At 37.0% G+C, this 23,968-nt stretch overlaps 1 protein-coding gene across 1 annotated transcript; it reads right to left on the bottom strand.

Moving 5' to 3' along the window:
- Window positions 1-1,398: 1,398 nt before the first annotated feature.
- MANSC4 (MANSC domain containing 4) lies at window positions 1,399-18,879 on the bottom strand. The gene is made up of 4 exons (XM_072654460.1): window positions 18,702-18,879; window positions 16,896-17,465; window positions 11,707-11,841; window positions 1,399-7,152 (listed from the first exon to the last, which is right to left on the bottom strand). Exons 2-4 carry the CDS (start codon window positions 17,128-17,130, stop codon window positions 6,515-6,517), a joined length of 1,008 nt encoding a protein of 335 aa, XP_072510561.1. The 5' UTR covers window positions 17,131-17,465; window positions 18,702-18,879; the 3' UTR covers window positions 1,399-6,514.
- Between the last annotated feature and the right edge of the window lie 5,089 nt (window positions 18,880-23,968).

Below are 23,968 nucleotides of genomic sequence, written 5' to 3'. Positions count from 1 at the left end.
ATATCATCACCTGCTCTCTGCTTTACTCTCATCTGATGAGGAGGTGACCCTTCTCACTAAAGATAAGCCCCTGTTTATATGCCCTTGAATCCATCCAATTCCATTTCTCTTGGCAAGTTGTTCATGTGATTGTGACCCCCTCCCTATTCTTCAGTCTCTTCCTATCTACCAGCTCCTTCCCTGCTGTCTATAGACACAGAGTTCCTCCATACTTAAAAAAATGTCCTTAAGGTATTACCCCCACCTCTCCCTTTTGTAGTCAAACTCCAAAAAAAGATATCTCCACTCATCTCCATTTTTTATCTCCTACTTTTCCCTCAGCCCCTTGCATCAGTATTGGTTTATGGAAGCTGCTCTTTCCAGTGTCACCAAGGATGTCTTTATTGCCAAGTTCATGACCTTTTCCTAGCCCTCATTCACCCAGACCTCTTTGCAGCATTTGACACAGCCACCACCTTGGTTCAGTCTTTCATCACTTCTTACTTGACTATTGTAATTAGTCTAATTGGTCTTGCAGCCTCAAGTCTTTCCCCACACCAATTCTCCCACAATAATTTATCCTCCACACGTGCTGCCGAAGTGCTTTTCCTAAAACTCAGTTCTGATCATGCTATTCCAGTGCTTTATAAACTTTAGTGAAACGCACACAGATCATCAGCATTTCTTTATATTTCTGACAAAACCCAGCAGGAAGAGATAGGAAGGAAAATCCCATTTAAAATAAATACATACAGCATAAAATATTTGGGAGTCTACCTGCCAACATACACAGAGCAACTATATAAATACAATTACAAAACACTTCACAAAAATAAAGACAGAAGTAAATAATTGGAGAAATCAATTAATCATGGGTAGGTTAAACCAATATAATAAAAATGATAATACTATCTAAATTAATTTACTTATTCAGTACCATCCCAATCAAACTACCAAAGAATTACTTTATAGATCCAGAAAAATGACAATTCATCTGGAGGAACAAAAGGTGAAAAATATCGAGAGAATTAATGAAAAAAAATTAGAAAGGAGGGGGTCTAGTAGTACCAGATCTCAAACTATACAACAAAGCTGTAATTGCTAAAACAATTTTTTAATGGCAAAGAGATAGGTTGATCAGTGGAACAGTTTAGGTACATAATATATAAAAGCAAATGAGCACTATAACCTAGCATTTGATAAATCCAGAGTTTCCAGCTATTAGGACAACAACCCATATTTGACAAAACCTGTTGGGAAAACTGGAAAGTAGTCTGGCAAAAACTAGGCATGGACCAACATCCCATACAACTTACCATGATAAAGTCAAAATGAGTACATGATTTAGGCTTAAAAGGTGATACCACAAGCAAATTAGTGGAGTATGGAAGAAATTACCCGTCAGATTTATGGATGGGGGAAGAGTTCATGATCTGATGGGTTCACAAGAGGTAAAATAGATAATTTTGATCATGTAAATTAAAAAGTTTTTACACAAATAAAACCAGTGCTGCTAAGATCAGAAGAAACGTAGGAAACTTAGGGAAAAACATTTTTGTAGCAAGTGTCTCTGACAAAGGTATTTTTTCAAAAAAACTTAATGAACTGAATCAAATTTGCAAGAGCTATTCTCTAGTGATCAAAGGATACGAATAAGCAATTTTCAGACCCATCAGGTTGGCTAAGTTGACAAAAAAGAAAAATAACATATTGGAGAAGATATGAGAAAACAGGCATGCTAATGCACTGTTGGTAATGCAGTTGTGAACAAGTCCCACCTTTCTAAAGAGCAATTAAGTAACCATACCCCAAAAGCTATTATAGTGTGCGTACCCTCTGATCTGGTGATACTACTACTAGGTCTTTGCCCTAAAGATACCAAAGAAAGGAAAAGGACCTGTATTTATAGTAGTTCTTTTTGTGGTGACAAAGAATTGGAAATTGAGGGCATGCCCATCAATTGAGGAATGGCAGAACAAGTTGTGGTATATGAATATAGTGGAATACTATTGTGCTACAAGAAATGATATGCAGACATTTCAGAAAAAGCTGGAAAGACTTAAATGAACTGATGCTGAGTGAAGTGAGCAGAAGCAGGTGAACACTGTACTTAGTAAGAGCAAATTGTACAAAATGAAAGTATGATGATTGATAGCTATTCTTGGCAGTACAGTGATCCAAGGTAATTTCAAAGAACTCATGATGAAACGCGCTATCAGTGTTCAAAGAAAAACTAATGGAGCCTGAATGCGTATCAAAACATACTATTTTCGCTTTATTTTTTTGTGGGGTTTTTTTCTTTTGGTCTATTTTCCTTCACAACATGACTAATATAGAAATATGTTTACATGATTGTATATTTTTAACCTATATCAGTTTGCTTACCATCTTAGGGAGGGGGGAGGAAAGAGGGAGGGAGAAACTTTGGAACTCAAAAAAATTTTTTAATTAATGTTAAAATTTGTCTTTACATGTAATTGGAAAAATAAAATACTATTTAAAAAGAAAAACAGATTTGGAAACTTAGAGGAAGCCCATCAATCGAAGAATGGTTATGGTATGTGGTTATGGTATATGAATATAATGGAATACTGTAGGAAATGATGAAGGGAATGGGTTCAGAAAAACCTGAGGAAACTAGAATGAACTGATACAAAATGAAGTGAGCAGAATCAGGAGAACAGTTTGTATAGTTACAATATTGTAAAGACACTGTGAAAGTCTCCAATCAATAACAATGACCAACCACAATTCCAAAAGACTCATGATGAAGAATCCTACCCACCTCCAGATAGACAACCAATTGACTCAGAATACAGATTGAAGCATATTTTCTTCTCTTTCTTTAAAAAATTTTTTTGAACATGGCTAGTTTGAAAATTTGTTTTGAATGACTATACATGTTTGTTTTTGTTTTTCTTCCTTCTCAACAAGGGAGGGAGGAGAAAGAAGGGAAAGATTTTATAATTGAAAATAAAATAAAATTGAATTAAATAGCAATAAATTTTATTCTGTTTGGCACTTATGACCTCACCCCTTCTTTCCTCTCCAGTATTCTCACATCTTCACTAATGTCCTTGCTTTACTGATCTTCACACACAGTATACCGTGTATGTCCTGTTTCTGTGCTTTTGAACTGGCTGTTCCCCACACCTGGGGTGTTCTCACTTCTTAAAATACTTGGTTTTCTTCAAGAATCAGTTTAAATGCCACCAACAGTTAGTGCCTTTTCATCCAAGGTTACCTTGTTTCTGCTTTTTATATACCTTTTAATCTTTACAATCTCTCCCCCCAGTTAGAATTTAAGGATCAATCAATCAGTCAGTAAACATTATCAGGCATCTACTATGTGCCCAGCACTGTGCCTTAGCACAATCAAAATGAATGAATGAATAAATAAATAAACGCAGGGACTTTCCTTTTTTCTCTCTGTATCCCTAGTGCTCTGCGCACTGCTTGTCATATAGAAGATGCTTAATAAATGCTTGTTGATTGAATGGTGGTGATCTCTTATGACTACTGAGTAATCTGGTATCAAAATATATATGATTTAGTTTGGAGGACTTGGTCAAGTTTTTTATAAAATTCCTCTTTTTCATGTATCGGTAACAAATGTTGAGGACAAAAAATGCAAATATGTTTGTGGTGGCCTTTTTGTTTATTCCTAAACAGTACTGAAAACTGCAGTGTAAAAATGAGCCAAGCATCCCCATGAAATGACTATTATGTTTCTTTTTGAGTGCATAATTAACAAACTCCTCCAACTCTTATTTACAGCTTTGAAGAGAAATGGTAAACTATCCTTTCATTTTGTTGTAACTGCAATATGTCTTCTGTTCTTGTTTACCAAAACAAAATATCAATATTACCATTGTTTAATTCTTCATGCTGACTCATTGGCCCAACCTCCTGGTGAAAATTCTTTCCATATATAGTTAGATTGGTGCTTGGGCAACAAATCCATACTTGAAGGCTTTCTAACTTGGTCCTATCTGCCTGTCATTTGAAAGTACCGTGTCATCTCCATGACATGATGAGAAAAGAGACTATGTCTAAAACTCTATTTTTAGCACTTTAGTAGTGAGATTTTTTATTTCCCTTGAAGCTCACTTTGTCTTTTGGTGGAGGTACAAGGGGTCACATTCTATAAGCTTCTTCTTGGCTCAAATGCCTCAATGGTAGCTCATCTGTCCCTTAGATTTATTCATATCTAACTGGTAATGTTGTTTATATACAGCCTAAACTAGAGACAAAAGAAACTGGTTTTTCATTTGCAGTTCCTCCTTTGGGGCTACCCCCTCAACTCATATGGGGGTATGTTGAGACTCTGGGATGGGGAGATACTGCTCCTCAGTTTCAAAAGTATTCTGGGTCTGTACAACTAAAACTATAACTGATGAGCTTATTTACCTTTAATAGCTGATGAGTTTATTTATGAGCTTATTTGCCTTTAATAGTCAGCCACTAGACACAATTAGTTCAAAGCAGGATAAGACTAGTGCTGGCCACAACTTCTCTAGCTTAAAAGATCAAAAAGAAGAGGAATGCTAAGGACTTGGTCATTGGGTGCAATGAGATGATGATTCACAGGAAGTTCTGTTTAGACAAATGTTGCCAATGGCGTGGGATCCTCATGAGGTAATTACTCCAGCTCAGTATCACACGCCACCATTGGAGTTAGGACTGAACTGGTTCACTGAACAGAGCTGAAAATAGGAATATCACTTTGGGGTGAAGCAGGGTGATGAGGAAAGGAAAGCAGAAACTGAGGGACAGCACCTCACCTGCTTTTTTAGCTCACAGAACCCTGCATTTTGTATTGTGTCTGGTAACTTGAGAAGTGGCTCATTTTTCCAGAAGAATGAACCTAGCTCCTGCTGTTGCCATATTAAGAGGGTGAGAAGAGCCTCAACACACACACACATACCCACCTACACACACGAATTGAGTTATACACACACAAACATATATGTATGTATATATTTCTTGAATAGTGAATGAACAAATAGAAAACCCAAGAGCTTTACTTCTAAATTCTAAAGTTAGGAAGCACTGCTATTTGGTTACTCCTTATTGGTTAAGATAAATCAATTGAGAATGGAAAAGAAACATGGAAACCAAATCATTGTAGAGTACTTCAAAAAAAGAATGGGATATGGAATCATTCAAGCTGTTAGAAGATCTATGCCAATTATAAACAACTTTGACAAACATTTATTAAGCATCCACATTGTATCTTATATTGTATTAAACAGTAAGAAAGATAACGTAGATTATATAAAATATATTTCCTGCTCCAACAGAAATCACAGTCTAGTCAGGGTTGCATGCACACACACACACACACACACACACACACAAATATATAATATATATGTATAATAGAAAGTAATGCATCTGTAGCTAAATAATGTTAATTAATAGATCTATGTCAACCTGGAAAAAATCTCTAGTGGGTTGCCATAGGAATCAGGCTCCTGTTCACTGTTTTTATCCATGGGTTGGGTAAAAACAAAGAAAATATTTTTATCCAATTTGCCAAATATACAAAACTTGGAAAGAGGGCTGACTTGATGACAGAATCAAGGTTTTATCTCAATAATTCATTTTAACAAACATTTATCCATACCATACTGAAGGCTAGACTCTGGGTTAGAGAAAGTTTAAGATATAGTTCCTTCCCTCATGAAGCTTATAGTATAGTAGAGAGATATGGTCTCTCACAGATGACTATAATACAAAAGTTATGTGATAAGATTATAAAAGAGATGTCTATAAAATATTACAGGATATCTGAGCAAGGAAAAGTATAACTGAGAGGATCAGTAAAGCTTCTTGTAGGAGGTGGCATTTGAGCTGGCTTTAAAGCATGAGTGGGATTTCAACAGGGAGAGAGATTGGCCTTCTAGACCTAGGAAAAACAGCAGGGGAACACATAAAATAGGGTAATTTTACTTTGATTAAGATATAAACTCAGTCACCTAATGGACTTTTCTCCCTATCTTTTCCCTGTTTATTGGTAAAACATGGATTTTTAATTATTTTAATTTTTATAGAAGGAATATTTAAAGCTTTGATTGGTTTCGTTTTGTCTTACCAAAAGAGCCATCACTTTAGAGTATAAAAGAGTACCTCTGTAACTTTAAGTTGTGGAGAAAATACCTATCTGCATTGGGTGTTCCTTGTAATGAAATCACGTGTGGTGAGAAAAAATAATTAATGTGATGACTGATAAATTAATAAGCAGGATAATTGGATCAGAGATTTAGAGCTAGAAGGGACATCAGATTTCAATGAGTCCAATTACCTCATTTTACAGATAAGGAAACTGAAGCTCAGAGAGAAAAAAATATTTGCCCACAGTCATACACCTAGCAAATATCTGAAGCAGGACTCAAACTAAAGTTTTACTGACTCCAAATCCAGCATTCTTTCTACTATCTCACATTATGTCTCGCCAATACTGACAATGAAGTAAACTTGAAAAGTTTTTCATCATCCCTGTACCCTTAACTGTTGTCACAACTTTCCCTTTTCAGTGGTGCGTTTCATTGTGTCTTGGCTTATAATAGCCTTGTCGTTTTTGGCAACATCCTAATGCAAGGAAGACCAGACAAGAGCAAAGGAGGATGATGGATGTACTGAGTGCTACAGGAACCAGCCACGTGTTTGAAGCCACAGATTCCCCAACAGTCCTCTCTTCTTGATTTTCAGAAGTGTAGTTCTTGCTGTTGTACCATTTGGTTTCATTCAATAACTGTTTGCTATGGTTGAGATGCTGTGGAATAGGTATATGTGAAAGTATTTTTGTTTCTACAGACTTAAATGCTGGAGAAATTGTCCTGTTACCTGGTCTGTTGAGGAGGTCAGGACTGGGTGAAGCCGTATTTATCTGTGTAGTAACTAAGTCTTTCAGTGGGAAGGATGTCGTCCAAGAGTCTGTGATTGTGGCATTGGAAAAACTGATATTGCTGGTATTTACAACAAGATCTTGATATATGCTTGAAGCTGGAGCTTCTACGGACAGTAACATGGGGCTTACCATAGTAGTTTGGTGTTTTTCTAAATTAGTAATTTTTACATCGTTTAGCCTGTTCCGTCTATTAAATGAAGAACGTGTATTTGGATCTTTGGTAGATGATTTTTGAAAAACAAGCAAATCTGGATCAATACCTGCAAGGCAAATAAGATGTCATTAATTGTCTTTCTGACTCAAAGGAAGAATTGTAGGAGTGTTAAAAGTGGAAAGTTTCTTAGAATTTATCACTGTGTAAATTTACCATTGTGTCTAAAGCTATTTGCAAGTTGCAACTTAAATTCTAAAAGGCTAGAGACATATTGATGAAATTTGAATTCATTGTAACTTATGGAATGATTCCCACATCATCTAAATGCCTCTTCAAATTCAAGTTACCAGACTTACGTGAACTATTATATCTGTGCTGAAAGACCTAATGAATATAATTGCTCAACAACTACTGGTGATCCTTAAAAAAATCATAGAGAGGTTTCACAGGACTGGAGATAGACAAATATTCTGATTTTCAAAAGAGGGAGAGGGCAAATCCTACAAAATAGAAATTTCAGAGCTTGACTTTGATTCCTGAAAAAAAATCTAAGATTTTTAATCTATTAATATTAGGGATGGTTTTTGAGCATTTAGAGAAGAAAACCAATTATGAGTCCCAGCATAGGTTCATAAAAAAAAGATCATATCAAATTAATCTGATTTAATTTTATAACAAGGTTATTAGTAGACTAAAGTAATGCTGTAGTCAGTTTAATGTATTTAAATTTTTTAAAATAATATTTTATTTTTCCTCAATTACATGTTAAAACATTTTTAAACATTTGGATCTTTTCTTAAGTTTTGAGTTTCAAATTCTATTCTTTTCTGCTCTCTTCCCCCACTCCCCAGATGATAAGCAATCTGATATAAGTTATACATATGCAATCATGTAAAACATTCCCCTATTTGTCATTTTGTACAAGATGACTAGAAAAGAAAGAAAAAAAAGAAAAATAGTATGCTTTAGTCTGTATTCAGACAATATCAACTCTTTCTTTTGAGATGGATAGCATGCTTCATCACAAGTCCTTTGAGAATGTCTTGGATCATTGTTTTGTGGAGAATAACTAAGTCATTCACAATTCTTCATTGTACAATATTACCGTTAGTATGTACAATGTTTTCCTGGTTCTGCTCACTTTATTTTGCATCATTTCATATGTCTTTACAGGCTTTTCTGAAGTCATCCTGCTTGTCATTTCTATAGCACAATAATATTCCCTCACAATAATATGCCACATCTCTTTCAGTCATTCACCAATTGATAGGCGTCCCATCGATTTCCAGTTCTTAGCCACCAGTAGTGGTATTTCTGGATCAAAGAATATGTACAATTTTATAGTCCATTGACCATAGTTTCAAATTTCATAGTTCTCCAGAATGGTTGGATCAGTTTACAACTCCGCCAACAGTGCATTAGTGTCCCAGTTTTCCTACATCCCCTCCAACATTTATCATTTTCCATTTTTGTCATATTATATATGTGAGGTGGTATCTCAGAGTTGTTTTAATTTACATTTCTCTAATAAGTAGTGATTCAGAGCTTTCTTCATATGACTTTAGATAACTTTGATTTCCTTATCTGAAAACTGCCTCTTCATATCCTTTGACCATTTATCAACTGAGGAATGGCTTGTAAGTATATCTTAATACAGCAGTTTACCTAAATTGTAGCATTTGAGAAAAATTTCTCATGATATGCTTTTGATCAAGATGGAAAGGTCTGGACAGGATAGAATATAGTTAGGTGGATTTGAGGTAGTTCAATAACTGGAAACAATGAGTTAATGGAAGGGAAAGCCCTATTAATCTGTCTGTTTTTTCAACATTTTTATCATTAACTTTGCAAAAGGCACAGATAGCATACTTATGAAATCTGCAGATTGGCAAAACAGAAACAGATTTTTAGTCTCTTAGAAAATAGAATAAGGAACCAAAATCATCTTAACAGCTTAGAATATAAAGTCAAATGTATTAAGACAAAATGTAAACAGGAAGAAAAAAAGATCAATTCCCCAGCACCTGTTGGGGAGGCCTTAGTTAGACAGTTCATGTGATAAGGATCCAGGTGGGCTTAATAATATACCTCCCATTTCTAGAGTACTCTGAAGGCTTGAACATTTAGGAAAGAAAATAGTGATTACTAAGTACCAGAATGGACTTATAGGTGTTTTTCTTATAATAATTCATTGAAGTCAGCAGTACAGACATTATGAGCCCCATTTAATAGATGAGTAAATAGGCTTGGAGTGACTTGTACAGGATCAAATAGCAGGCAGGATTCAGACTCAGACCCTCTGATTCCAAATCCAATGTCCACCCACCCTCCTCCTAACACTAAAGTTACCTTAGTGAACTGTGAGCTTAATATGAGTAATCAGTTTTACATAGCAGCCCCCAGAAGGCTACATTCAGAGAGATATAATACTTAAAATGAAGAAGGTGACCATTCTGACATATTCTGTTCCTGTCAGACTCCATCTGGAATAATATGTTTAGTTTTGATATCCACACACCAGGGCATATCTAGAGGAAGGCAAACGGTGATGAGAAGACTGGAGACTCTGACATACTGGAGGAAAGAACTGAGCTGCTTAGCCTGAATATGAGAAGACAGTGCCTCAAACTGCCTGTAGGATCCAAGGATCATAAATCATAGGATTATAGATTTAGAGCTGGAAGGAACCTTAGAAGCCAACAGGTTCATCTCTTTTATTTTACAGTTGAAGAAACTGAAGCTGAGTGAAGTTAAGTATCTTGCTCAGGATCACACAACTAGTAAGTGACCGAGATAGGACTTGAATTCAGGAAACAAAGTTCCCTATCTGCTGTATCATCTCATACTGAATATATCCCAACTCAGACTCTTCCTCTATATTGTCCCTAACTCTCACCACACCCAAGACAATTTTCTCTACAAATTTTTCTTTTTAGATAAGTTATCATTACCACTATTCTCTTAGTCATTTAAAACTAGAAATTTATGGCTTATAGTTTTAAAGGTAGAAGGGACCTTATAGGTCATTCCGTTCAACATATTACTTTCTTACAAATGAAATGAATTTCATTCTTAAGATAGAGTAGTATCCTAGGATGAAGAACTAGAAAGGACCTTGGAAATCATCTCTTCTAACCTTTCAATTTAATAGATGAGGAAAAGTACTTTTAAAAATCCTAAATAAGAAAATGGTCTTCATACCATGCCTTCTTGACCTATTACTGATGAAAATTTCATACTTGACTGTGGATACCTTTTCTAAGAGTCTTTCTGGGGTCCATGCTCCAAAGGAGTTCAGAAATAAATCAGAGTAAATAAATGAAAAGGTCTGTGAGTACAAGACAAGACTAGCTTTCACATCTTTAATTCACAAATGATTCATGATTAAAGAATATGTTGCCTGTGTTGCATGGTCTCTACTTTACTTGCGTGTAAAATAAGATGATGTGAGGCCTATGGTGAAGAAGCATGATGAAGTGGAAATAATACTAGAATTAGAGTTAATGGATCTGAGTTCAAAACCTGCCCATGCCACCTGCCAGCTATATGACCTTGAATGAGTGAATGAAAGAAAGAATGAAAGTTATTTTACATTCTCTGGTCTTGAGTTTCTTCATCTTTAAAATGAGAAGGGTTGGATTAAATATTCTCTAAGATTTCTTCCAGCTCTAAATCTATGATTCTATTACATTCCTTCTTATAAGTATTGAATATGAAATATGTCAAAATAGTTATATGTAGAAATTTATTCAATGAACCTAGGCAAATTTCCTCTATTTTGCTCCAAAGTTTTCTCCCCTTTATTTATAGCCTGGATAGTAGTATAATTAGATAGACTCAAAATGGCTAAATGGATGGTCAAGATTGGTTCAGTGGTAGTTTGACAGGAGGTTTCCAATGGAGTACCACAAAGATCTTTGCAGGCATATCTAACTGCGTAGGTGTGCTGTAGGTGGCTACCCAGTATGTGCTTCCCTTACCACTCTCAAACAGCACCGAGATTTTCTCATGGAACCCTTATTTTCATTACATCAAAAAGAAGGGCAAAGGACATTTTGGGTAAAGCTGGTGTAGAATTCCCTATGCCCGCAACATTCTACCTTTCCAGAATTATGGTTTGGATGTTCTACATCCTTCAGAATATCTGTTCAGTTTTTCAACTTGAATTACTAAAATTACATTTAATAATTTAATTAAATGATGATCTAACTGGTTTACTTCCCTCCACCTAAAATAGTTTCTGAATTAAGGTGTTAATAAAATCTTTATCTCCTGCAGTAAAAGTATCAACTTTGGATTTTGTTCAGCTCATTTAGTATAAATGGAGGAGGATTTTATGATTTTAACATTTTAAGCTTTGGAGGAAGAATGCTAGTTGAATATAAGGTTATACTTCAGTGTTTGTGATTTAGTCTTTAAACCTAGCATGGACTTTTTATCATCATATTGAACAAACTAAAGGGAACTTAGATGTTTGATTAAATGCAGTCGTTATTCATTAATTTTTCTCCCTGGATACCTCATAGTTAATGCTTGCTTTAATGGAAAGTAATTCTTTGGAAAACTGTTTTAGGGACACTCTACCACCAGCAACAGTAACCTACTACTATGGTCTCACCAATAGGTTCTTAAAATCAAGAAATACCCTATAAATCTTTACCTGCTGTGATGTTATACAGAATAGCACTATGCCTAGGCTGTAAGATGCAACTCTCCAGGGTCGGGCAGTAAACATGAAGGCAGTTGACATTGTCATGGATGGGATCATGGAAGAAAATAGCCAGATTGCAGGGAGCTGTTTAAAAAATAAAAGAAAAAGACTAAGTATTTGAAACTTTCCTTTATTACCAAAAAGACTTTGACTATAGCCCTGTTTATGCTGCTTCAAAGAACAAAGGATAAGCTCATTTATATAGCAGAGCTCAGTTATTAATGACAGTATGAACCTGATTCTTGTCATAGCCATATTTCTGTGGACCTGAAAGATAAACAAGCTGTTTCACCTTCAAACCTCAGGTTTCTTATCTGGAAAATGAAAGTGTTGGACTATATTTTCTCCAGATTCTTTTTTACATCTAAAGTCTGGCCATCTATGACCTGAGATCACTTTAAGGGGACTTTTAAAGAAATTCTCTAATAAGCTCAGAGAGAAAATGTTCCCCAAATGATGAGTCCTAGGTTGCCTGAGGAAAGAAACAAGAATAGATTAAGCACTTTACAAATATTTCGTTTGGTTCTGCTTTTTTTTCTGCATCAGTTAATACAAAATCTCCTTATGTTTAGCTGAATTCTTTCTATTTGTTACTTTTTAACTCTTTCCAGTTGCAGAGTATTTACATACATTATCTTATTTGAGCTTTACAACAATCCTGTGGTATGTATATTTTCCCATTCTGTATATGGAGAAAATGAGGCTCAGAAAAGCTAAGGGACATATTCATGGTCTCACAGATAGTGTCAGTGGAAGGATTTGAACATAACCCTCCAAGTCCAGCACTCTATCCACTATGTCAAAGCATAGATATGCAAGAAAATTAATTCACTTCAGTCAGTGATGAGTCTACCTTTTTTGGACAAACATTTTTTTAAAATGTCACAGACTCTTATGATTGGAAGGGCTCTTAGGGACCATTTAGTTTATAGTTCAACTTATACTTGACAAAAAATCCCCATACAACATGCCTGACAAGCAGTCATCTAGATGTTGCTTGAAGACTTCCATTGGGAAGGAAGCCGGTTCCTTTGGAATCAGCCTACTCTACCTTTGAATAACACTAAATGTGAGAAAGTTTTCATTTGATCATCCCTAAATTTGCCTCATTACAACTTCTAACTAGTGCTTCTAGATCTACCCTTTTCCACTTGACAGCCTATAATTCCTCCCTCCACAAATCTCTTCTCCAGGCTAACCTCATTAAATGAGTCACCCCTAAAGTTCAAATCTACTTCACTTGAGATAAATAAAAAACTGTCATTCCTTCAATGTAACACAACTTTCTTCCTGTGGCACTTTATCAACCATGCACAAAGCATGAATATTAAACAGGGTAAACCAGAGGTCCTATCACAGGAGGCAAGTTTGATCTCATAGATATCACTTGAGACTTGGTAGAATGGAACTCATGACTAGAATATGTTTTTTTTTCCAAAAGGAGAAAAACAGATAAAAAGAATGCTAGAATAAGACTATATATGAAAATACATACATATACATACATACATACATATATGTATACATATACATACACATAGGAAATCCAGGAACCTAAGGAAAGAAACGTGATAAAGAATATTGAGAGATAGAAGATTTATTCCTGTTAAAGTATACTACACATCACCTGGACTAAAGGAGAAACTAGATGAGCTGAGGAAACATGACAAACTTGTTACAGAAGCATGACATTGCATTAATAGAGGACTCCAACCATCTGGACATCTGCAGGGACTCTCTTTACCAAAAGCAAAATAAACAAACACACTACAATAAAAAACAAACCCTCATAAATTGATTACCTATCCTAATGACAAATTCAACTTTCAAAAGTTGGAGGAGAGGAAAAGGGGAGGTGACATTCCATTGAAGAACTTATTGCAGAAATGAAAAAGCTGAGGGTGGTGGTAAGGGGTAGTGGTGGTAGTGTGTGAAAACTCAAAGTGCATAATAAAGAAGAGGAAGAAAGCTGGACATAGTATGTACTCTAAATTTGTAGATTTCAGAGGATTCCAAAAAAAAGAGAATCTAACGGCCTAGTTAAGAATGAAATCCTGAATATTTTCTGAGATCCTAAAGGAGAAATCAGATGAGGAAGAAAAGATGAGGAAAACTGACTAAAAAATGTAGATTCACAGGAAATTACTGCCCAACTTATATTTTTAAAAGACATTTGTTGAAGATGGGAGCAAGGATAGCAATTGAAAATGAGTACAGAAAAGTAGTCAAATATTTAGAGCTCAGAATAAACTGAGTCTGATTAGTTATTTTTTTAAACTGTATTTGGGAAAAGAAGATTAAAAAAAAAGAAATGCCGTTGCTTGGGGTGAGTGTGATAATCACAGTCGACATTCGTGAGAAGCCTGAATCTCACCATCTACCATAACTCCCTCATTCTTAAAAAAACCTTCACTTGATCTACCTTTCCTACCAACTCCAGTGATTTCCTGTTGTCTCTGACAAACTGTAAACTCATCTGTTTAGCTTTTCAAAGCTCTACACAATCTGTCTTCAGCCTGTCTTTTCCAGTTCAGTTGGACATTACTACTTCTTCCTTATTCTGCATCTAGACAAACTGACCTCCTTTCTATTCCTCACACGGGACACTCCCTCTCCATGTACCTTTGCAATAGCCACCCCCCAAGGCTGGAACTCCCTCTGCTTAACTCTGCTTTATCTCTACCTCTTATCTTAACTCTATCTCTCTTTTCCTTTAAGATACAAGCTCATCCACCACCTTCTGCATGAAGCTTTTCCCCAATCTCCCCAACTGCTAATTACCCTTGTGCCAAACTTTGTGTTTAATTGCTTTATATTTATTCACTTTACATTAATGCTTTATATATTTTTATATGTGCTTATCTCCATCATTCGAATGTAATTGTAATTTTATCCCTAGTGTCTAACACAGTGCCTGGCACATAGTAGACTATTATCATATACTTCTTCATAAATTGATTGATGGTTCCACTCCAAGCTATCATCTTATGTCTTACTCTTTTTCTCAGACAAATTCCTAGGAAAAAAACCCATTTTCTCCAGTTCCTTTCCTCTCACTTCTCAACCCTTTGCAATCTGGCATCCAAACTTATGGTTCAACTGAAATTGTTCTCTAAAGTTATCAGTGATTTTTTAACTGTCAAACCTGATCTTTATTCAGGTCTCATCTTTTTTACCTCTCTGAAACACTTAACACTGTTGACCACCCCCTCCTTCTGAATTTTCTCTCTTCCTTGGATTTTTATGACTTTACTCTCTCTTGATTCTTTTCCTATCCATCTCACCATCATTATTAGTTTCATTTGCTGATTCATCAACCATGTCATATCCCACCCCCAACTGTGGGTATTCCCCAAGGCGCCATTCTGGGTCTTCTCTCTCTGTACTCTCTAACTTGATGTAACTTGATGACCTCATTAGTTCAAAATGGTTAAATTATCATGTCTACGCAGATGGTTCCCAGATCTATGTATTCATTCCCAGACTTTTTCTTGAGTTCCAATTGCATCACCAACTGCCTATTGCATATTTTAAACAAAATGTTCCATGGACATTTTAATTTCAATGTGTCCATCATGATCTTTCCCCCAAACTCCTCTTTGGAACTTCCCTATTTTTTTCAAGGGAACCACTATCCCTCTAGTCTCCTAAGTTTAGTGTTATTCTTTACTCTTCACTTTCTCCCCTTCCATTCAATTAGTTCTCAAATCTTAGGAATTCTCTTTCCACTATATTTCTTGCATCCATTCCTTTCTCACCATTCACTGAGCTGCCACTTTCCTCCTGCCCTTTATCACTTCTCATCTACATTTTGCAACGAAATCCTCACTGATCTCCATGCCTCTTCTTTACCCACAACTAATTCATTCTCCATGGCTGCCAAGAGGATTTTGTTTAAGCACAGGTTAACTATGTCCCTCCCTTAACCAATAAAAATTAGTGGGTCTTTGAATAGAAGCAATATAAACTCCTCTGGTTAACTTTTAAAGCCTATCACTACCTGCCTCCAAACTACTTTTCCGACTTTATTTTACATTGCTTTCCAGTCACTATAGAAGCCATGCCAAAGTGAGGTTCACAGACTTTGAGGATCCCTGAGACCCATTCAGGGGATCAGTAAGGTCAAAACTATTTTTATAATAATATTAAGATGCTATTTGCCTATAAAAATAATCCTGCCTTTTCCATTTATGTATCTGTGTGAGGCTGGATTTTCTTCATATTCTACAACTGAAGCAATATATTGCTTCAATATATGCAGTGCAGAAGCAATGTAAAGGGTTCATTATTGTTATTTTGAAATACATTAAATAGTTTTAAAAGTTGCCTATTTCCATTTCAAATATGGTAACTATAGATAGATAGAACCATTATTAACTAAAGCTCTTTGGAGTCCTCGGTAATTTTTATAAGTCTAAGGGGGTGCTGAGACCAGAATGTTTGAGAACCTCCATTTTACAGACCAACCAAACTTGCCTTTTTGGTGTCAGTATCCCTCACCCTTGACAATCCACTTCCTATCTCTGCACCTTTGAAGTGACAAAGTTCCACATTCCTGGGAAGGATTCTGTCTTTGCCATTGTCTTGAATTATCCCTTATTTCTTTCAAGACTCAGCTCAGTAACTACCTTTTACATGAAACTTTTCTTGATCCCCAGATGCTAGTGGCTACCTTGAATTTATTTAGTATTTATTCTGTATATACCTGTATATGTATGTATTGTCTCCCTCAATAGAATATAAATTCCCTGAGAGTATGGACCATTTCCTTTTGCTTTTTGTATTCCCAGCACCTAGTACAGTTCCTGGAACGTAGCAGGCACTTAATAAATGCTTGTTTATTGATTTATTGCTACCTGTAGATGGCTGGCATTTGGATATGAATTCCCCACTTTGATTTTGCAAAGATGCAGTCTTCTTCCTCCTTCCATAATCTTCTAGCTAAGTGTATTGCAATTAGGAGTACTAGCAAATGAAAACTGGAGGCGTGATTCTATCTATTTTTGACTTCACAACTTGGCATTCTCCTCTTCATCTAAAAATAATCCAGAATTTTAAAAATCCTCATAAGTTATATAGCAACTATATTTATGAGGAACTATCTATTTTCTCTGTTCACGCATTCTACCCACACTTACCATCCTTTGTAAGACAACAGTTCCTCCCACACTTCTGGCCTGTGCTTTCTGAGTAATACTTTAGAAACCGGGCTCCAAACTTCTGAGATTCCTCCAGGTCAATTAGGAAACCTGGAAAGCGTCGGATCCAGCAATCCTTGTAAAACACAGTGGGTGAACAGAGGGCATCTGAATGCCACACCACACTCAGGACCAGCAGCAACTTTGCTGCTGCTGCTTCCACCAAGCCACACATTTCCTCAATATGAAAAGTTCAAGACAAGTCTTTTTTCCAGCATAGAAAGATGTGACAAGTCTTAGTTCAAGAAGGAATTTCTTGTGTGGTAGGGCCACTGCTAAGAAAGGGAGAGTTTCTCTCAGACTTTTCTTGATGCGTGGCTGCCAGCAAGCTCAGTCAGTTTGGGAACCTGCACTTGGTTTTCTTTCTTTCTCTCCAAAACGAACTCCCAAGAGAATAGTGTATTTCCTGCTGTCTCTTTCTGGATAGTTTTCACTTTCGTGTTCTCTTGATGCCTTGTTTTTGACTCAGTCGCAGAGAAATAGAGCCTCTCCTGTGTACTCCCTCTTTCCCTGAAATTGAACAGCCAGAGAAAACCTTTACTATGGAAATATAAGGACAAATGAGGAACACTGGAAAGCTTCTCTCGGAATACGGTATTTTGCTGACTTGAGCTTCAGATAACAGAATGGTCCTGGTGAGATTTCACTTCAGACAAAACGGATGAACTGTCTCTAGTTTTCTGTTTTTCCTTTTGGCAGATTTATTAGCCTTATTTTCTTCCTTGAATTTGTTGCTGTCTCTGCCTTTATAAGTGACTGGGTTTGTTTTCTGCTACAAAAAAAGCACTGCTATCTCATTTATTTAAACAAATGCAAACCAAGAATGAAAAAGCTGACTGTGAACTTCACTCTCTCCAGAGACAACAAACCAAGAAGTACATGGTTCTGTAGCCTCATGTAACAAACCTGCTGAAATGTCCACAGTTCTACAAAGAGGAGTTGTTACTTACCTTGAGAAATGAAGGGAAAGGCAGATTTCTTAATGCCTCCCCATGTGCATTGGACTGCATTTTCTTAATGCCTGCCTGATTTCTGTGTCTGCTGGATGCTGGAAACAAGAGAACAGTACTCCTTTCTTTAGTGCACGCTCATACTTTGGTAGGAACATGGCATATTCCTGACTGAAGAATGAGAGGCCAAAGGCAGCAGGGGAATTAAATTATTATTTAAATGTCTCCTTATTAACAAGGTTTCAATTACATTTTCAAAGGTCATAGGAATGGCCTTCCATCTCATGGTCCCCAAAGCTGATGAACTATAAAGCACTAAAAATATTGCTTTGTTAGTTTCCAGTATGTCTAATAATGATTATAATTGGAATTTTGTTAGTGCTTTAAGATTTACAAAGAGTTACATGCATTATCTCATTAGTGATGCCCAACCTTTTTTTAAAAAATGAGAGTACAGATGCAACATTTTCTCTCTAACCTCCCGTCTAGTGATTCATTTATTCAGAACACAACAAGCAGTTTTTAGAAATCATTCATTACAGCATCTTCTTCCTGCTGTTTACTAACAATGGACAAGTTCACATATAGCATATAGATGTGCAATGCAAAAAGGAGTAATGAAGTTAAACATGCCTGTTTTTAGTTTCCTGTGGTTCTTGTGCTAACTACAAGTGAAAAAAACAAAACATGGTACTTTCCTGTAAATATTGTATCATGCTCAATTACCATATAACTACATCAGAATGATAAGATAAACTTTTTACCCCTATGTTCACTTTAAACAAACCTGTCTTACCTGCAGAAGTCAGACTCTTCCACCTGTTTGAAGGGAAGAGGGAAACGGCATTTTCTAAAGGGAAGGCAAAAAGCTGACATTCAAAATTGACTCCCCATTGTTCATTGTTCTCTATGAGAACAGACTTTCCATTTTCTCATTATTCCTACATCTAACATGATTTACCAAGACTAAAAATACTTATACTAAAAGTACTTTCTCTCTTTATAATAAAAAATACACAGAGATACCCAGTTTCTATTATGATAAGAAAACATTCTTCAAAGTTTTCAACTGCCCTGAAAGGACAATGGAACAATTCAAAACCTTCCTAGAGCTCAGTTATTAACCCCTTAGATGTCTAACAGATTAAAATAATAATAAAAAGCTATTTTTGATAGAATATGTAAGTTCCCAAAGACCAGAGCCATGATTAAGAATATAGGCATACATTACACTCCTTATGATCAGCTATGTTGGAAAGAAAGGAACACAGCTGGACTGGGGTGTGGACATAAGGATAGATATTTCAGTTATGGATAAGTATAATGGGTACATCCAATCTCATAACAAACAAATTATCACAAAAAGCAGCAATACTTAGTGATCATATGTAACAAAATGTAGAAACCAGGAAACAAATGCAACTCAGCGCAAATGATTATGTGCAGCTATTGGATCACAAGGTCATAGAATTAGAGCAAGGAGTCTAGTCCAACTCCCTCATTTTACAGTTGAAGAATTGAGGCCTAGAGAGGTGAAAGTCATACAGGTACAGCAATAAGTGTCTGCGTCAGAATTTGAGCCCAAGTTCTCTGACTCCAAATCTGGAATGCTCCCCTACCATATTGCCTCTCTGTCACACTGCAAGGATCCTGAGAAATATATTCAGACTGCAAATTGCTGTTTGTTCTACTGCTATAATAATAATTCCTTATATTTATACAGAGCCTTCTTGGGAAGAATTCAAAGCTCAGAAGACTATTGCTTCATTAATCATCACAATTTTCCTCTGGTAAAAGTGCAGGTTGTAATTAGATTAATTTTGCAGCTGAGGACTCTGTCCAAGGTCACTTAGAAACTGAGTGGTAGGGTTGGGCTAAAAACCCAAGGTTTCCATAGTTAAATATAAAAACCAAAATAGTATCCAGTAGACTGGACTTATGTGAGAAATGTTAACCTAGGAGACTCAATTTTGCAGTCCATGTAGTTTGAGTTGCAGATATTGACATAAATGAAATAAACATCCAGATGATTGAAGTCAATGGAAGTTTTGCCTGGGTGAAGTCTACAAACTCAAGTCAAAAGGGAAAAAATTTAAGACTGAGTGCTAAATGTAATTGACTTTAGAGTTTCATATGATATCTTTTAATTATGAAACTATGTAATTTTTGTGTTTAAAAACAAACTTAGAAATAAAGTTGTCATAAAAATTCCTTTTCAAAGAACAAAATATGGAACTATAATTTTTGGCAAAATATTTGTAATTTGGAATATGAATAGGTACTCTTTCTAGCACAGTTTTTAAAAATCTCATTTTCCCCTAGGGTTTTATAGCATTTTGGGTAATTATTATCCTATTCAAAGTTCAAAAATTCAAGAGTTTATCTTTTCCCCAAACCTTTCCCACTCTTGCTTTTACTACTTCCGTCAGGGACACCACCTGCCCCCTTGCTGTTCTCTCTGACTCTTCTGTTTCTCTCACCTCTCATATCCTGTGTTAAGGTCCTCTCAGTTCTACCTTTGAGATAGCTCTTGTATCCATCTTTTTAGTCTTTCTGCCATCACACTAATACAGGTCCCTGGAAAGAAGAAAGGAAGGAAGGAAAGAAGGGAAGGGAGGGAGGAAGAAAGAAAACAAGCATTTATTAAGGGGCTACAATGTGCCAGACGTTGTGCCAAGTGTTTTACAAATATCTCATTTGATCATCACAGCAACCCTGGGAGGTAGGTGCTATTATTATCCTCATTTTATACTTGAGGAAACTGAGGCTGGTGGAGGTTAAGTGATTTGCCCAGGGTCACACAGCTAGTTAGTTTCTGAGGCTGAATTTGAACTTAGATCTTCCTGACTACAGGCCCAGGGCTCTAACCACTGCAGCATCTTGTACCCAGTAAGTCATAACTATTTACCTTTAATCACTTCCTAAAAAATTTTCTTGCCTCCAAGATCTCCCTTATCCAGTCAGTTCCTCATATCTGCTCAACTAGTTTTCTTTATGCACAGGTCTGATTAGAGTACTCTTCTTTCCCTGAGATTACTTGGAGATGTTGCAGAGGTGAATCAACAAGCCTTGCCACCATATTGGATTGGGGGGAAGGGGTTTGAGAGAGAGTGAAGAGTCCACAGTGACCCCTAAGTTGGGAGCTTGAGGGTCTGGAAGGATGACGTTGGCCTCCACAGTAATAGGGAAACTAAGAAGAGAGGAGAGATTGGGTGGGTGGAGAAAATGAATTCTATTTTGGACATGTCATATATGAGAGGTCTTCTGGACATCTAGTTTGAAGTGTCCAAGATAGAGTGGGGAACACTCTGGATGGAGAGAAAGAACACTTAGAGGGTTACAAGAGGTGATTGAGAGGACTAAAAGTCTTTCAAGGACACACATTTTGTGGCAGACCCAAGGTCAGTGAGGCTCTGCTTAGCTCCAGGTGTGGGCTGAGCCAAGAGCCAGGACAACCAGTAGAAAAGAGACAGAGTGAGGTTGGATGGTGGAAAGGGCTGCCCAATGCAACTAGCTGTCCCAGACATGGTGCAGGGGCTACCACTCCCCAGCTGAGACCAGATCCCAACTTGCCAGGCATGTTACTGTGGGGTCTGGGGAGTGGGACTCTGTTCTGTTGAGGTCCCTTCTGTCTCTGGGGTCCAGTGAACATGGGATTTAGAACTTCAGGGTATCTCAGAGTTGGACCTCCTGTCCAACTATTTCCATTCTGGGGTGATGGGAGGGGCTCTGGCTGGGAGAAGAGAAGGAACTTGGCTGGAGGCACACAGGCAGTAAGGAGTGGTTATTGGTATACAGCTTTGCCATATTTTCATATTCATTCATCCTCTATTCCTGCCTGGTCCCCATCTTCTGCACATGTCCTTGGAAAATTTCACATCACCTTCCTTTTCAAATGAATTCCTTTCCTTTCCCTACCCAAAGACACAAACCTTGGAGCAAAGAGTGAAAAAGAGAGAGGGGAAGAGATTGGCAGTAAAAAGAGCTAGCCTTTATATTGTGCTTTGTATAGATGATCTCATTTGAATCTCACAACAGTCCTGCGAGGTAGGTGCTATTATTTATCACCATTTTATAGATGAGGAAACGTATTTACAGTTAGGATGTATGGGGTGTGAAGAGAGGACTAGCACTTGTGCTGTGAGGGCTTGCCTAGCCCTTTTCAGGGTTGCTTATCCACTTTTGATATCTACCTTTCACCCAGCTCTCACATGTGTCTCCAAAAAGCTAGGTCACACCCCCGTAAAACCATCTGGACAGATGGGCTAAACTAGGTTGAGGATAACTGACAGGTCTCAAACCCGCTGGTGAGTTAGGGGAATGTCTACCTAAGCATGTTAAGACTTTCCCTGGCAGAATGGGCAGACTGAGGACAATTTGTTCCAACGTCCATTAAAGCAACTGAAGCAGGCCCTATGAATTGCTTAGAGCTTGCTCAGACATGAAAGATAGCTTTTGCATCTACTGCATCCTAGACCATCACTAGTCTCTGGAATTTTATCTTGCTGCTGGACCTAGAGGACTCTGAAAGAGAGAGTGAGGCCAATGTCTTTGTATCACGCTGCCTCACTTAAATCCAATTCAACCACCATGACATCCCATGATATCATTGGTCCTCTTTGAAAACAAAGGATGAACAATGACCATATCATATAGAGTGCCGTGCTACTGTCAGATTGTTTTCAGCTTTATTTCATGTTGCTCCCATACATGTACTCTATCCTCCAATCAAATTGGTCTACTTTCTGTCCCATTAAAACCTTGTAGTTTACTCAGACTATTTCCTGTGCATATCTGACCACTTCTCTCTCTGTCTGTTGACTTCCTATCTAACCTTTAAAGCCCTATTCAACAGCTCTCTGCTCCGGGAATTCTCTGACCCCCCATTGGCAATGTTTTCCTCTATCAAATTAATTTGTGCCTCTCATATATTGTCATGTAATATTTCGCTTTATAGTTATTTGAATAGGCATCCTTTCCCTAGTAAGGACTCTGTGGGCCAGACAAATGCAGCGTGGGTAGAACAATGCTGGGAGAGGGAGGTTCAAAATCAGGAGACTGGTGATGGTGTAGGCATCTGGGCCCATGACCAAGATGTGATCAGAACAATTTGGTAACAAATACTACAAGTTGATCAGTTGATTTTTTTTTCATTGTTCTGCCTAGATTCATCTTGCCACCTTAGCTGCCTTTTAGCTTATCAATTATAACATCATATTTATTCTTCCTATTGCTGGAGAATCTTAATTTAAAGTCACTAGCACTGGATCATAAATACCTGTTGCACACTTAATTGTACTTAATTTCCTTCCCCTCTATGATCTGAGAGTTCCATAGATCATGCCTTTGGGTGGGACTGAAGGTTTCCAGGGAGTATGCCATGAAACAATTCTGACAACTTTCAGGATGTGTGGGGGCTGAATGCAGAAAGGCATGTGCTTAGATATAAAGAAGCAGTCCCCTTCTGGTTCACTATACAAGAACAATCCCTGAACTAATGGTTATTTAAAAGGGACTGATCTGCCCTTGGTCTCTCTGTTCTCTTCCCAGAACTCTGAAAATAGTCTTAGGATTATTTGACCCTATCCCCAGAAGGCCTCGAAGGGCATCTTGGAAGAAATGTAGAAATAAACAGGCATACCTGCCTGGGCCTTAGGTCCCTGCCTTCTTCTTTGGTTTTGTTTCCTTCCTGATGTCCAAGATAGAAATGTTAGCTTGGTAGGCAACCTTTTGAGTTTAAGAGGTCCAGAATTTCTAGGTCCATTGATAGTGGTGTAGGGTAGCCTAGTTTGCCAGAGAACATCGACTTAATAGGAATTATTTGGACAGTTCAGAACCAATATGAAATATAAAATGTCTACTCAATAGTCCTAACAATTGGTTTATATGTTGATGGTTTTAAGTCTCAAGCCCCTTGGAAAGGATAAGTCCAATCAACAAGCATTTATTATGCCCCTACAATGTGCCAGACTCTGTGGTGAACGCTGGGATACAAAGCCAGGTGGTTCAGTTGATTGCTGGTCCTGAAGTCAGGAGGACTTGAGTTCAAATCTGGGCTCACAT

Source organism: Notamacropus eugenii, chromosome 3 (genome assembly GCF_028372415.1).
Source record: "Notamacropus eugenii isolate mMacEug1 chromosome 3, mMacEug1.pri_v2, whole genome shotgun sequence".
Lineage (NCBI taxonomy): Eukaryota > Metazoa > Chordata > Mammalia > Diprotodontia > Macropodidae > Notamacropus > Notamacropus eugenii.
The sequence above is the reverse complement of the archived record's forward strand: the minus strand, read 5'-3'. Positions and strand labels throughout refer to the sequence as shown.

Excerpts from the sequence above, each read along its gene's own strand:
- MANSC4 (XM_072654460.1), bottom strand. The coding sequence starts at position 17,130 with ATGTGTGGCTTGGTGGAAGCAGCAGCAGCAAAGTTGCTGCTGGTCCTG. Across the intron at positions 11,842-16,895 it reads CTGTTGTCTTACAAAGGATG|CTCCCTGCAATCTGGCTATT; the intron begins GTAAGTGTGGGT and ends TTTTTTAAACAG. Across the intron at positions 7,153-11,706 it reads TCTGTATAACATCACAGCAG|GTATTGATCCAGATTTGCTT; the intron begins GTAAAGATTTAT and ends TTTGCCTTGCAG.